Source organism: Miscanthus floridulus, chromosome 5 (assembly GCF_019320115.1).
Source record: "Miscanthus floridulus cultivar M001 chromosome 5, ASM1932011v1, whole genome shotgun sequence".
Taxonomy (NCBI): domain Eukaryota; kingdom Viridiplantae; phylum Streptophyta; class Magnoliopsida; order Poales; family Poaceae; genus Miscanthus; species Miscanthus floridulus.
Genome location: NC_089584.1, coordinates 113,622,008 through 113,637,321, shown reverse-complemented (window position 1 = coordinate 113,637,321; position 15,314 = coordinate 113,622,008). Strand labels below are relative to the sequence as shown.

Below are 15,314 nucleotides of genomic sequence, written 5' to 3'. Positions count from 1 at the left end.
CCAGCCCATAAGATCATGGCCTACGGTGCTCAGCTCTGGTCGGCGTGCACCGTAAGGCAATCAGAACAATCTTGAAAATAGAAAATGATCTGTTCGGATACGATAGATATCGTATTCCTTATAAATACTTATCATATAGCCGAATAGATCTAGATCTAACCGACTTGTAATCCTGTCCCTAGACTATATAAGGCGGACAGAGACCCCCTCGAAATCATCTCATATTCAATACAATCAACCAAAGACATAGGACGTAAGGTATTACGTCGATCAGACAGCCTGAACCTGTCTAAATCTTGTGTCTTGTAACCATCTCGCTCCTGATCTCACTCACCTCTACGACAAATCTACCATCGCGGGATACCCCTCGGTGGACTGTCGAGCATCTTTTGTCGATATTAGATTAGTCGCAAGCAACGTTGTCAGTATATTTATATGTTGTTTTGGCTTTTCTAGATACATAGTTTTATTATTATTTATCTAAACGTATTGTATATTTAGCTGTATAGCAAAAACTATATACCTAAAAAAACCAAAACGACCTATAATTTGAGATAGATGATGTTATTTAGAAAAGTTAGCACGGCTTATAATTTGAAACGAGTAAGTATTTGCTAAATGAGCTTCATCATTAGACACATTATAAAATACTTTCACAAAAAAGATACATTATAAAATAGTCCTATGTTTTTATAGTTTATCTCCTTAATATATAAGATGTTAATAATCTTTTTCAATAAAATGATTAAACTTAAAATGGTAGAATTTAGAACAATTGAAAACCGTGATATTTCAAGATGTAAGGGAGCACTTCAGATCGAGAAAAACAATTATCTTTCTCTAAAAAATATCATACAGAGAAATGAGGTGAGAAAAATCTATTCCAGCTGATCTCATCTCTCAATCCTTTTTTATATATTTTTTCTCAATTGCTCCGAACCTTTTCTTAATCCCTTAAATAGAGAGAAACAAGCAACCTTTTCTCCAATCTCCTTTCCTTTCTCAATTTACTGGAGCATAGTTACCTACTTACCTTACACTCTAAAAGTCTGTTTTGTCAATCATCTTTAGCTGCATATATATAAGGAATTGTTTCCTTAATCTGGTGGTGAAGATACTCATGTGCAAAACAAACAGCCGACATGTACAGCTTGCTTATCATGGCCCCAGACGAAACGGACAAATGGTCGCATTAGCAGTATGTTCGGGAGGCCGTATCGTATCGTGGATTATTTACTGTTGGCTGGTTTTGTGTGAGAGAAAAACACGGTTCCCAGCTGAAAATTTATGATCGAGCAACCGCACATGCTGCTACAGAGCGTTATGCTTACGGAATCGCACGGAGCGTACTTTGCTTGTCGACGTTGCGGTCGTTTGTCGTAGGAATTCAATTTGACGCCATGACGCCGTTAAAACCTTTTTCCATGCTGTATTATTATTAAAAAAAAAATCCCGGACCCGTCGGTTCAGCCACTAATTTCCAAAGCCAATTTTCTCGCTTCGCCTTTCCTTCTCCCATCTCTTTCGACGAGGCTCGCCATCGCCGCCATTCCCATTCGCCGCCTCCTCTTCTCCACCTCCGCAAAACCCTAGCCGCCGACCCCTCGAATTCCCTACCAGCGCCCGAATCCTCCGGCCCCAATCGAGCTAGGGCTCGCCAATTTCTGGCCGGGCCCGTTGAAATTTCGGCCGGTCTTTTCGGGTGAATCCTTCGGTTTACTCTGAGGGGATTTTTTTATTTCTGCGGCGCACGATGGGGAGCAGAAGGGAGGAGGAGAGGAACGAGAAGATCATCCGCGGCCTCATGAAGCTGCCGCCCAACCGCAAGTGCATCAATTGCAACAGTGTGGTAACCCTCTCGCATTTTTGGTTCACTAATTACTAAGCTGATTGGGAGGCGTCTGCTGTTCCACTTCGCGGATCATTACATGGGAGGCAGTGGAATCTGTCTGTCGTTTGGAATGTTACGCAGTTAGCTCAGATTTGCGAAAAAAATATCGAGTTCCTTGTGAACTTTGGCTCGTTGGTTTATATTCCTGTTGGCTGGAAGATTATTATTATTTCTATATGTTGTTTCCGGCATCAGAACATGACATATTCGTTGCTATTTTACTTCGATCACTTGTGGTACTTCTGTTTCGTCCCTGGTTTACTCTGGATTGTGAAACTCTAAATGTTGCTATTGTTTCCTAATACACAATTGCTTGATTCGTATGTTGATAGGTAGTTCTTTGATTTATTTGAGCTACTTACTGGTTTCGTTGCTTTTGTCTGCACCTTCTGTTTGTGTTTGACAATTAAGTTGCTTAGTTGACTGAATTGCTGTGCTTTTTAGTATTTTATAATATAATTGTCAGTAAGTACTATTTGTGTTGTGTTTACCAGTTTATGTAATATAGTGTGGCAGTAGAGTTGATTTTCCCATTTGGTTAACTGTTATTGAATCTACCTTTGATGTTCAGCACAAAACTTTATCCAGTGATGCATTTTGTCTCAGTTTCTTGCCCAAGTGTTTTTTATATACTGTTCACTTGATTTCACCTGAACCACTTTTGTTTTTGTTATATAGGGGCCACAATATGTGTGTACCAATTTCTGGACCTTCATTTGCCTGTCATGTAGTGGAATTCAGTGAGTATCTTTTTCCCCACCTTATTGAATTTTGCTAGGAAATGTATGGTTTTGGTATGTGATGCTTCTAACAAGGCAAATAATAAGAATGTGCTTTAGATGAAAAACAAAATGGTATTGTCTGCTGCCCAGACATGGCTGAAAATCTACATTTAAGGGCTATCACATTATTTTCCGGTTAGTTCCCTAATGGAAATTTCCATCATGCCATTTTACAACTCTAGTCTCTGGACATTTTACTTGTACATGCAATCAGTTTTCAACTGGAGAAGCAGATAATCAAGTCCTGTTGGACATTGTTAACCTTTGTTTGTTTAGTCTGCTTTTAGTTCTGATGTATCTTCTTGATGTTGTTACCTTCTTGATGTCTTGTGGTGTGATATACAGCCGTGAATTCACTCACCGTGTTAAGTCGGTGTCAATGTCCAAATTTACTACACAAGAAGTGCAGGCCCTCGAACAGGGAGGTAACCAGGTAAAACAAAACCCATAGCTATTTTATCTTGTATCTCTAGAGCCCCCCATTCATCTTTTATGACTTAAAGTTGAGGTCATGACTGCAGCGAGCACGTGACATCTACCTAAAGGATTGGGATTGGCAACGAATGAGGTTGCCTGTCAATACGTGAGTTTCATTTCATTCTTGAGTTTTTATGAGTACTTATGTTTTATTCTATCCGAAGAATGTTATGTTTCTCATCTATGTTTTGCTTCAGCAATCCGGATAGGATAAGGGAATTTATCAGGGCTGTTTATGTGGATAAGAAGTATGCTGGTGGATCCTCTAACAAACCAGCCACAGATAGTGAGGTAATGAGCTGATTTGCCTTGCGAGTACATTGTATTATCCTTTGTATAAGTCTAGTGAACAGAGATACGGAGGTATAAGTAACTGCGCTGTATTTATGTAACCTTTGAACTACCATAGCCCATATTGCCATTCCAACTAATTCCCATAGTTGTCCACATATTCCTGCTGAAACTACCATAGTCCACGAATATGCTTTAATTATAGTTTCCATTTTTTCTGGCAGAGTATGAAGGACAATGACAATGACATGAGAAGACCTAGCTCTTATCATTCGTATTCCCAGAGTCCACCCTATGATTTTCAGTATGAAGATAGACGATATGGTAAGCAAGTCGACACGCTTGCTAGAAGGCCTTCAGATAGGGCGCTCTTCGATGGGAAACTTGGCAACTTACTATTCAGTCCAGGTCATTTGCGAGAGAAGATGAATGAAGACCGTTTTGCTAATGAAAGTTCAGGATCAAGGTTTTCTGACTTCTCAGCTTCAAGCATTGGTGACTTTAGAAATGATGTGCTTTCTCCTAGCTCTCAGGAGACAGGCTACAGCAGTCCCTCAGTCCACCATTCAAGAAATGTCTCTGCTGATAATCCTCAATCCCAGAAATACCCTAATGCAGCTTCGCAAACAGACTTCAATGGAGTTCGACGTTCACAGGTTTTTGATTCTTCTGTTCTCTTCCCTTTCCAGTAAATGCCTCTTGGGCTTAGAAAACTCTTCCAAGTATAGTGGATATTATATAAATCGTTCCATCTTTCCATGTGCAGCGAACAGCTTCTTCTGGAAGTTTTGGATCATTTGATGGTAGCTCAGTTTCTAACAAATCATTTGAATCAGGTAACCCGCCTGATGCACCAACAGAAAAGTCAGCCCATTGTGCTGTAAACCATCAGACTGTGGCTTCTCCCGAGGCTTGTTCGACACAACAATATGCCTCGCCACCCAACAATTACAACTTGGTACCTCAGAAACCTGCTGATTTAGGTAGCCAAACTGCTGCCACCAGGAAACCAGTGCAACATAGTGGCGCTCAGATTGAAGCTGTGGTGTCGACGCGTGCTCCAGTACAACCAATGACTTCCACACCTCTTGACCTCTTTGATCAATCAACTGTGCAACAGCCTGTCACATCTGCTGCGCCGATAGATCTGTTTGCTGGCTTTAATGAACAGTTACCAGCTTCTCATAATACAGATAATGTATCCAGTCATTCTGATGTTGCTAAAGAACCTGCCCATAGTGTTGTTCAGAAGGGCATTGTACCATCAGCTGAAGCAGTCGCCACATCTCATGCTGTGCACCAAGATTTATTCAGTCTGTCAATTTTGCAGGAACCAGCAACATCCTCACCCTCTCAGCCAATAGATCTATTTGCTGGCTTTGACCAACATTTGCCACATTTGTCTACTGTTCAGAAAATTCCATCAGCAGCTCCATTGCCTGCTAATGATGGATGGGCTTTCTTTGACATGCAACATGGATCGTTGACATCTGTTTCAAATGTTCAAGGTCAGGTGCCTGCTGCATTCCCTCCATCTGATGGTATTGCTAAAGGAATTGATCAATCAACATTACCAACTTCGCCACCAAATGCGATTGGGTCACAAAGTTCTCCGGCTATGATGGATAACTGGAGTTTAAATGCTGAGGAAGTGAAGATCCCTGTCCCCAAAGAAAATTCTCAGGTAATTTTGTCATTTGACATATGAGGCTGTTAATGGATTATTATAGCTTCACATGTTTAGTAACTTTCTCCTGCTTGTTTATAGTCTTGGAATGCCTTTGGTGAATCTACTCAGAGCACATCAGATAATCTGTTCACATTTAATACTATGCCTCAAGTAGAAGCTCATCAATTCTCTATGCCAAGTGGTCCATATGTTGAAGCCAGAACTCCACAGGTACATAAGTTTCAGTTAACGACTCAAAAAGTATATTTCTCAATGAAGACTGGACTCAATATTCTGAATCATTCTTTAGGATTTAGCTAGGGGTGAGCCTGAAAGGCCAACTCCTGGGGATATGTTTTCTGGCTTCAATGTTTCACATGTTGAGGTGGTTGGACCATCGTTTCCTTCATCACTCCAGCCCCATTTGGTATGTTTTATCCATGATTTAAGGTTCTTTCCTATGATAGCCAGTTAGCTTTCTTGTTTGGCAACAGTTCCATTTTTACTAAGAGCAAACACGAACTGACATATTAAAATTGTGCCCTTTGACATATAATGTATATTTGTTTGTGGGGTCTACTTGACATGGCATTATCTAGCTTATGATAAACATTGAGGGAACATTTTACCAAGACAATTTGGACTATGAATTCTGAGGCTCCCACAATGCATACATCACCCTAATGGGCACCTGCGAATGTCATTTAGCTTCTTTGCATGCCCTTTATTTCACGTAATCTGCCTGCCATAGTGCTGGTGCATAACTGGAACCAGTTTACCCAAGTGTCAAAACAGGATTATTTTACCGTGGTAACAATTTCATGAATTTTATTTCAGGGTGGCATGGTCTCTCATCCTGGAAAATCAACAAACCCATTTGACATGGCATTTGAATCTGATGTTGACGCCAATGACATGGTATTATTATTTTTCTTTCTGATTTACAATAGTATTAAGAATAATGCGAGCTAGTAATTTTGTTCCTTCTATTTGTAAGCTTCTTATTTGAAACAACAGTATTCATGGCTGGAATATGAACATACAAAAGAAATTAAGCGAAAGAGCCAACTAACCTAAGTCAGCCTACAATTCTTCAAACAGAGCTATAGTACAAGGAATTCAAATCTGAGTTCTTGATTGCCTTGACCATCATAGGCTCCCTCCTAAAGCAAGACTTACTGTGAACTTTCAGTCTCCAAAATCTCCTAAGATGTCATCCCTTTAGCAACTTCGGCTCCCATTGGAAGAAATGTGTTCAGACTTAAATCTTTGTGACTTCATAACACACAAGTTCAGACTAAAAGGAAACCAATTCATTGGATTTTAGTTTTTTTTTTCGTTTATTATGTGAATACAAACCCAGGAATAGAGTCTGTGTACATTATTCTTTGGTTCTTGACATGCTAACCTGAATGCAGTTGTTCCCATATTGTCTAATACATTTTTTTTTGGTTTTCGTTATTCACTGACACCTTTTGGTTCCCTTTTTCAGTTCATGGATTTGACCTCACTGCAAGAAACATTACCAGATCCTCACACTCCCACAGATTATTCTGGAAGCTTAACAGAGCCATGGATTTCTCAAAATTCCACTATGTCATATATTCCTTCTGGGCCTCAAGGTACTTAATCTTTGCTCATATAACTCCTCATGCACTGATGCACAAATATACAGTCACAGAAAGACTGAAAATTCTCGCTGTTAATACCATATCTGATTTTTGGTCCAGGAGGGTTAGCCTATGTGGCAGGACAAGACTCTCACATGTTGTAAGCTCCTTGATACTTGCACATATAGTTAGTAATGCACATTACTTTCTAAATCATCACTTTATTACAGGAGTTCAACACATCAAGGAGCTTTTCCACCTAGGAATCCATTTGAGTGAGTGCTAGTAAAGAGTGTTTTGTTGGATAGTGGTGACAGAAGAGGAAGGCAATCGGCACTGGTCGAAATTCAAATGGATATTCAGGTGTACTATACTAGATGCATTGAAAACAAATGTGCATCGAATCTGAAACCCTGAGGTAAATATGTGTCTTGGATTTCATTGTCCGTGCTCTCTTGTATATCAGAAAGGACTGCATAGAAGTCTACATGGCAGGAGTGCTGGAATTTTTGCCCGAAGGAAAAGCTGTGTCCTATACTCCCATGGACTGATGTATCTCTGGCAGGCAGTGCGGGTCAAGCATCAAAAAATTCATTTCACCATTTCGACATTTGCCCGTGGGTTGTGTTCATGTTCTTGTTAAACCCTGTTGTGAATGAGAGGGGTGGCATTTTTACATCAAACGACTGGTTCCTTACCCTTTTTTATTCCTTAAAAATATAGTAAAAAGATGTTCATCAAAAGATCGTATTGGTGTCAGATGTTGTGTTGTCCAGTAATGGATGTTACCTTTGTATGTTAAAGGGGCCTGTCGACTCTCCCCAGCAATATTAATGCTCATCATAGTAAAGGATCACGATGATATCTTTACCCATGTTTTTTCTTTCATAAAAATGCTCTCTTTTTTTCCTTTTAAAGGGCCATGTTTGCCTGTTCACTGCATAACCAATTCGCTGCAAGTGTTGCCTTGTGTTTGTGATTCAGCTAGTTGCGCTGCATTTTCATCCTGTTTTACGGTAGAGATTTCAAGAGCTAGTACGCCACCTGGTAAGTGATCTAATTGCTTTATGCTCAGCTTAATAGCAGGTAGCAGTTGTGTATATTCAGTTCTTCACAAAGCTCAATTCACTCCTCTACCGATCAATCATTTAAAAATTATGTCCTGGGATTGTATTTTCTCGGTTCAAATCCGATCTAGTGTGTTATATCCAGATTCCGTTTTTTGAAATGAAATTGGCCTTTACAGTATTTTAAATTCGAAAGTAAACACTATTTGTCATGCCATCTTTTGGGCATGCCGTGCCGCACCTTGGGTCTCTTCTCCGGCTGACTGGCTCTGTTTAGATGTAGATATTGAAGCTGCTAGAATTGAATTGGATATCAATACCAAACCAGCCTTGTATTGAAAATAGCTTACAATACCAGTTCTATTGTTTGAATGTACATAGAATCGACTCATCTTCTGCTCCTCTCTTGTCTCCACACCTGTGACCTAGTCCTCTTGTCACCGGCAGCAACCACATGACCCGGAGCTGGGGAACAAAGAGAGGAGCCTACCAGACTTGACACAGAGAGGGTCGGACGCGGGGAGGTGATTGGGCACATGCGTGGAGAAGGTCGGGGTTGACGATCGACAAGGGAGACGTCGGAAGCTAGGAGTGTGCACGATGAGGAAGGTGTTGGGAGGCGGGGGGGGAGGGGTTGGTGGCATGCGAATCAAGAGGCCAACGAGGGGAAAGCATATGGAGGGAGGTGTCAAGAGCACGGGTGCACACAGAGAGGGAGGAGTTGGAGCGATGATCGGCAGTTGAGGCGACCAACGAGGATGGCTACGGGAGTGGCGACCGCCAAGGGAGGTGCCAGAGGTAGGAGGCACGCATGGCGAGGGAGGCGGGCACAGGGGAGAACCCCTTAGTCCTCGGTAAACTGAGATTACTTCTAGTTGTAGGTCAATAGTAAGGAATTGAGGTTATAATTCTAAATCTCAATTTTGTGGACACCTAAACAGCAAAAATCAATAAAGATTCTAATGGGAGAACCCCTTAGTCCTCGGTAAACTGAGATTACTTCTAGTTGTAGGTCAATAGTAAGGAATTGAGGTCATAATTCTAAATCTCAATTTTGTGGACACCTAAACAGCAAAAATCAATAAAGATTCTAATGGGAGAACCCCTTAGTCCTCGGTAAACTGAGATTACTTCTAGTTGTAGGTCAATAGTAAGGAATTGAGGTTATAATTCTAAATCTCAATTTTGTGGACACCTAAACAGCAAAAATCAATAAAGATTCTAATTTTTTTTTTTTTGCGATGATAAAGATTCTAATTCTTAATTCTAGACTAATACACCGTATGTACTAGGTTCAATCTTTTGGGAGCAAAAAAGAGAGGCGCAGAGAAACTACGGCTTTCGGGCGCGTTCCTAGCGAGGACTTGTCAGCGTGAGAGAGCATTTTTTTTTTTTTGCCCTGTTTGAAATGCGAGATTTTTTTTATTTCTGTATTTTTTCTGTGAAAATAAACCTGCCTTTCAAAATGCATTTAGGCTTGGCAGGGTGTTGGCAGTTCTTTTCCGCGAAAGGAAGAGCAGAGCCAGGAAAGCTATCAAACGTGGCCCCCGAGGACCGAGGCCTAAAACCCTACACAAAATCTCTCTCCCACCGTCACTGCGCGGCGGCCATCTCTTCGCCGACCAAAAACGCCGGCGCAGCCATGCGCCCCTTCCACCCTCCCCGCCCCAACCCCAACCAATACCACCGCGCACGGCCCGGCGGCGACCCGGGCCCGCCTCACCTTCCCGGTACCCCCATGCACCCCGCCTTCCCGCCGCCTGTCCCCAACCTCGCCGCCGCCGCCGCCAACCCCATTGCTGCAGCGGCGGCGGCCAACCCTTTCCTGGCGCTGCAGTTCCTGGGCCAGGCCCAGCGGCTCCAGAATCTCGGTTTCCTCGCCGCCGCCGCGCTCCAGCAGCAGCAGCAGGCGCAGTTCTTTCCCGTAGGGTTCCCGGCGAACCCCAATCAGTTTGCGACCTTCGCGGGCGGCCCGCCGCCTGCCGGTTTCAATGGCGGCGGGGCGTTTCGGCCGGGCGGTGCTGGGATTTGTGGGCCGCGGCCACCCAGTCCCATGATGAGCCCTGCGGGGAACGGTTCCAACAACAGCAACGCTGGAAGCGGTGGAACCTCGAGGCCGATTCTCAACGTTGGGAGGAAGGACCACAACAGCAAAGCTGGCAGTGGTGGCACGCCGGGGCCGATTCTCGACGTTGGGAGGAAGGACCGGAATAGCAGTGCTGGTAGCAACGGCGAGGTGATTGAATCATGTGCCGTTATTTGTTGAAATTGATCTATGGGTATGAACTAACACTAGGCATTTGCATTGGCATAGCTTTCTCTTGTGCAGACCTTTTCATGGATATTAGTAGGACTTGATATTAAGATGGCCACTCCATATGCTTAAGATTCCAATCGTTGTGCTGGATTCCAAGCATGATTTTCAGTAGAGATAAACCACGCTGTATTGCAATCAAACAATAAATGCTTAACCTAACATTGCTGAGTCACCTGATCTCCCATCGAAGTTTCCACCATATGGTCATATGAGCAAGGCTAACTCTATTCATGATGCCCTTTGTTCATTTGCACATTTGTTGTTTGAACCTTTTGGTGGTCTAGTTATATTCCTCTTACACTCTATAACTTTTCTTAGATTGATTCCTTATTTCTTTTAAGTGTTTGTATTGTATCATCTTATGTTATTACCATTTGTTAATAATTGTGTAGATAAGTTTAACATCGTCAGCCGTAACCTATTCTGTTTAGATTATTGCGTTTCAGTGACATTTTTTTTCCCATTAATTAAAGAAGGTATTGGCTCATTTAATTTCTGGTTTGTTGAATATAACAGGTGTATCACTTTGAGAATAAAGCAGATGGCAGCATATCTAATTTTGCCTCTGAAAATGGGAACAAAATAACAGATCAGAAATCAGGATTTATAACAGATCAGAAATCAGGATTTAGCGCTGGAAGAGATGGTAGAGGTGGCAGGCAATTTGGTGCCTTTAGAGGGAGGGGCAGAGGAAGGCACCCTAATCAAAGTCATGGAAGAGGTAGTGTGATCTATGACATGCTGTTAACCATACATATTAATTCTTTTCACCTCTTGCTTTTTAACATTCATACACTCTAAGATTGCTAAATTAAACAATGACTACCTTCTCTCCATATTCAAGGAGCTGGGATCGTATGTTTTGGACTGAAGCTATGCTAAATGTTAATCATCAAGCTGGAGCGTATTTCATCATTGCAAGTCTGCAATGCATTATTTTTCCAACAATATGTAAAACTAGCGTTCACATCCACTTAACCTTGAACCTTTTTGTGGGAAAATAAAAAATATCTTTCTAAGCTCCATTTTACTTGTACCCCTCCAATATCTGCCACTGTTGTTTCATCATCTATCCTATTGAATAACATCTCTCCAACTAACTGACATGATTATTTCATCACTTTATCAGGAAGCAACAATTTGGGAGAAATAAAATCAAACTTCATGGGGCACAAAAGTTCAGCATCAGGACATTGCAGTGATATTCCAGCTCCAGCATCTGGAGGACGCCGAAAGTATGACTTACCAAATAGTGTATTTTACTGTTAATATCATTGCTATTACTAAGAAGCCAGCTACATGTGTCTGATCGAGAAGAACCAGATTAAGTGTTAGCGATGTCGGCATCTCTTCTAGTCTGTTTGGAGTTAAAATGACTTCAGACCTTTTTATTACGCCTTTTACCACATTTTCGTGTTAAGTACTCCCTCCAGTCTCAAAAGCTTGTCGTTGCGGACAAGATTTGGTCTAACTTGAAAACTACAAACATCAATAACTATTACATTATTTAGTTTGGACACATGTAGTTTATATGTGCATATTTGTATTAAGAATACTTGCAAAACCTCTTAAATTTTGAGGATTTTAAGAATATTATTCTAGAAGAAATTAGTGGTCAAGGATATGCATGGAAGACCATTCAAAGTCAAATGTGTCAGGTAGTTTTGACCGGAGGTAGTACTTAGGTAGCTTGGATACAACGTCCACAGCTCAGTTAGTATGCTTATGTTGCCATCAAACCCTCAGAACTTCATATGCCTTTATTTTTAGAATAGTTGAAGCACGTGCTTCTCTGGTGATTTTTTAATACCTTTATTAATGTCTAGAAACAGCTTGATATGCTAGGACAGCACATTGAACAAGAGAGCCTCAACTTCATAGTTTTTCTGCATTCACTTTCTATTGGTGCATTTTTATTTGTGTCTTCGAAGTATATCTGCCTAGCCTCCCGTTCTTTATTGCTGTACAAACACAAATTAATCATTGAGTTACAGATTCCTATTTCTTACGGAAAACATGTACTTGCAGACCCCCTCCAATAGTTTACGACTCAAATGAAGTTAAACGATGGGTAGAGGCACGAAAGAAGAACTACCCTACAAGTGTCAACATAAATAAGGTCCATGCTTGTACCGTCCTTTTACTAGGCCTGACCAACTTCATGTCTGCATGAAAGGAACATTTACTGACCAGTTGCTTATATACTAAAAAATGCAGAAGTTGTCTGAGATAAAGTCAGATAATGAAAACAAGGACAAAGATGCCCAGCTACGACGTCAGGTTATCCTATATTTGTTATTATGAATTTATGATCATGATGTACCTTCCTTCTCATTTTTTAAGGAAAATGGAATTGGTTTGGCTTTAAATGATTTCTAATTACTGCCTCTCCAGTCACAAATAAGTGATGTTTTGAGGTTCCAAGTCAACCATTCCAAAATTTGTTTGCATACTATTTCTTATGTGTAGATTTGTCTTGAAATGTTTCGTTGAACATTTTGTAGCAAAAGGTACTAGTCAAAGTTGTGTTTTGAAGACTGTGTCGATGTCCAAAATGTTACTTATTTGTGACTGGAGGGAGTATAAGTGCTGTCCGCGGCATTCAAGTTGTGGGCACATAAATGTTGATGATATGATTCTATTATTTCAATAAGGAAATGTATGTTGGTCTGGCTCTTAGATGCTACTGTTTTATTTGGTGCAGGAACTGAAGGAAGTCCTAGCAAAGCAGCAAGAACTGGGTTTTGACCTACCTGAGCTACCACCTGGCTATCTATCAGACACTGGGGATCAATGCATTGAAAATAAAAATAATAGGAAAACTCAATGCAGGGATTCTCATTTTGGAAATCGTTTCAATAATAACAAAAGACCAAGGTATGAGCGTGGAGGTTTGCAGTCTAAAAGATCTAAGGTATGGAACCATACTCCTCGCGCTGATGATGCAATGGCCAAGAGCAGAGAACCAACCCTCCTGCAGAAGCTTCTTAGCTCTGATATCAAGAGGGATAGACATAGACTTCTCCACGTGTTCAAATTCATGACCTTGAACAATTTCTTTAAGGACTGGCCTGATAAGGCTCTACAGTTTCCTAGTGTTAAGGTGAATCAGATTGAAATAGAAAGTAATATTGGTACAGACGACTTGGAGAATGGCGAGATGGCCAACGACAGCATCCTTGGTGTAAACGAAAATGGTGATTGGAAAGAGTTGAGCTCGATTGATGAAGAAGGTACCGATAGTGCCAACCACAACGATGAAGACGTCGATGGTGTCAGTGCTGACAGCAGCATTGAGGACGGGGCCGAGAGGAGGATGCGTATGAAGAGCAGTTTAATGAGCCTGAAGATGATACCGCAGTCTGAAAATTTTACTGAACCGGGTATCCAAATTAAAGACGAATCTTTTCTCCTTGTGTAAAGTTTACTTTGCACACCACATTCTATAGCTCTTCGCATATTCGAGGAGAGGTCTGGTGTTTAAAGAAACTTTGTTGTAGTTGAATTGTTATGTTGTCTCCCGGGAGTATATATACATTACATTTCGTCGATGCGCGGACGCGTTCTTTGTTCTTTCCCGAATGTATACAAAACACAGCAGCATGTTCTCTGCAATGGTCTTGCCCTCGTTCCTCGCAGGACCAGTCTCCCAGCATTCTGCGCAAAGAGGAGCTACAAGACATATAAGGCAGGTATGTACGAACTTTAAAATTCAAAGTTTGTAATCTTTGACTAAAAATTAGCCTAATCATACAAGAAGTTTATACTACAAAAGCAGTTATATTATATTTATATTCAGAAATACTTTCTTGTGATTCAACTTGTGTTCCTACAAAAGTATATCGTAGGTCAAAATATATTCTTAAAGACCATGCAAGTCCAAGGCCCTGTTTAGATGCCACCCAAATTCCAAGTTTTTTCACTCTCTCTCCATCACATCAATTTTTAGCCGCTTGCATGGAGTATTAAATGTAGGTAAAAAAAATAACTAATTACGCAGTTTAGTTGGAAATCATGAGATGAATCTTTTGAGCCTAGTTGGTCCACGATTGGACAATATTTGTCAAATAAGACGAAAGTGGTACTATTCATCGGTTTGAAATTTTTTCGCAATCTAAACGAGGCCCAATTCAGGTCATCTTATGCTAAGCCCTGACATACAAATCTAAGGGCCTCCTCGGAACATGGGGAGAAAAATCTTGTTCGTGCATTTTTTTTTCTGTAAAATTTAACTGATTTTTATAAAATTTCGGAGTGAGTCCTATGAAATCTCTGTTCCAAATACTTCAAAAGAGTACTAGCATCGATCCTTGTTCGCTCAACGCCGCACGCCGGACGCTATCGGCGCTGTGGCGTGGTGTAGACATGCCATGCCGAGGCTTTTACTCCGTCTTCACCCTCTCGAGGACGGCGCTTGAATGCCGGAAGAGGAGCCGAGATTTCTCGCCCGATCCCTCTCATGGCCTCAACTGATTTTCAGAGCACACTAAAGGCGACGCACACTTGGATACAGCCTAGTAGTGGTAGTAGCAGTAGATCGCTCATCGGCCATCGCTGTGCTGTGCGCGAGCAAGCAGCCATGCCTGGAGTGTGGACTCTGGTCTCTGGACTGGGACCGCCGCATTGATGCGGCATTCAAGTCGGGTGCGAGCACTGCACGCACGCACATGGCACCGGCTCCCGCTCCGGCTCCGGTTCCGTCTCCATCCGGTTTCCCAGCGCGCTGCTGCCGGCTGCCGCAACTCCACGGCCTACACCTACAGGGGCAGCCGCATTCATATCCTCATTCATTCGCGCGCAGGGGCAGCCGCCGGGTGGCTAGCGACCGACGACGACCAGCGAGCGGCGGCTTCCACAGTTGCACTGCACTGGCAGATGGAGATGGGCCTGGACCGATCGCGATCGCGGATCGCGCGGGGGGTGCGGCCGCGCGGGCAGTTTTGCTGTGATTCTCACCGGCTCCTATGAACTACTGCACGGTAACCTGGCAACGTTTCTCATGTGTAGAAAATGGCGGCCAGGAACACTCTTGGTTTGGAGGGGAGTGGCAGTAGTGAGTAGCGACACCAGTTGCTTTGGTTAGCTCGCTAAAGACACGCTGCAACTACCTCACCACAGACTGCAGGTCGACCAGGCCCGGCCCTGCTCCATCGGTAGTTCGGTACACGCTTCACCCCGGGCGGGCGGGCGGGCCACGACTCCGGTACGCA

At 42.3% G+C, this 15,314-nt stretch overlaps 1 protein-coding gene across 1 annotated transcript; it reads left to right on the top strand.

Moving 5' to 3' along the window:
• The first annotated feature begins 1,479 nt into the window (after nucleotides 1-1,479).
• Nucleotides 1,480-13,655, top strand: LOC136455147 (uncharacterized). Its single transcript, XM_066455291.1, has 19 exons — nucleotides 1,480-1,849; nucleotides 2,570-2,631; nucleotides 3,019-3,106; nucleotides 3,195-3,256; nucleotides 3,348-3,441; nucleotides 3,666-4,097; nucleotides 4,208-5,125; nucleotides 5,210-5,341; nucleotides 5,421-5,537; nucleotides 5,948-6,028; nucleotides 6,603-6,732; nucleotides 6,841-6,880; nucleotides 9,080-9,153; nucleotides 9,263-10,023; nucleotides 10,621-10,825; nucleotides 11,234-11,339; nucleotides 12,133-12,223; nucleotides 12,322-12,384; nucleotides 12,809-13,655. The coding sequence occupies exons 1-19, from the start codon at nucleotides 1,754-1,756 to the stop codon at nucleotides 13,523-13,525; spliced, it is 4,269 nt and encodes a 1,422-aa protein (XP_066311388.1). The 5' UTR covers nucleotides 1,480-1,753; the 3' UTR covers nucleotides 13,526-13,655.
• Nucleotides 13,656-15,314: the final 1,659 nt, after the last annotated feature.

Bases quoted from the DNA above. Each gene is read 5' to 3' on its own strand.
- LOC136455147 (XM_066455291.1), top strand. From the start codon at position 1,754: ATGGGGAGCAGAAGGGAGGAGGAGAGGAACGAGAAGATCATCCGCGGC. The intron at 6,881-9,079 runs GTAAGCTCCTTG...CGTATGTACTAG, and splicing joins GGACAAGACTCTCACATGTT to GTTCAATCTTTTGGGAGCAA. The intron at 12,385-12,808 runs GTTATCCTATAT...TATTTGGTGCAG, and splicing joins ATGCCCAGCTACGACGTCAG to GAACTGAAGGAAGTCCTAGC.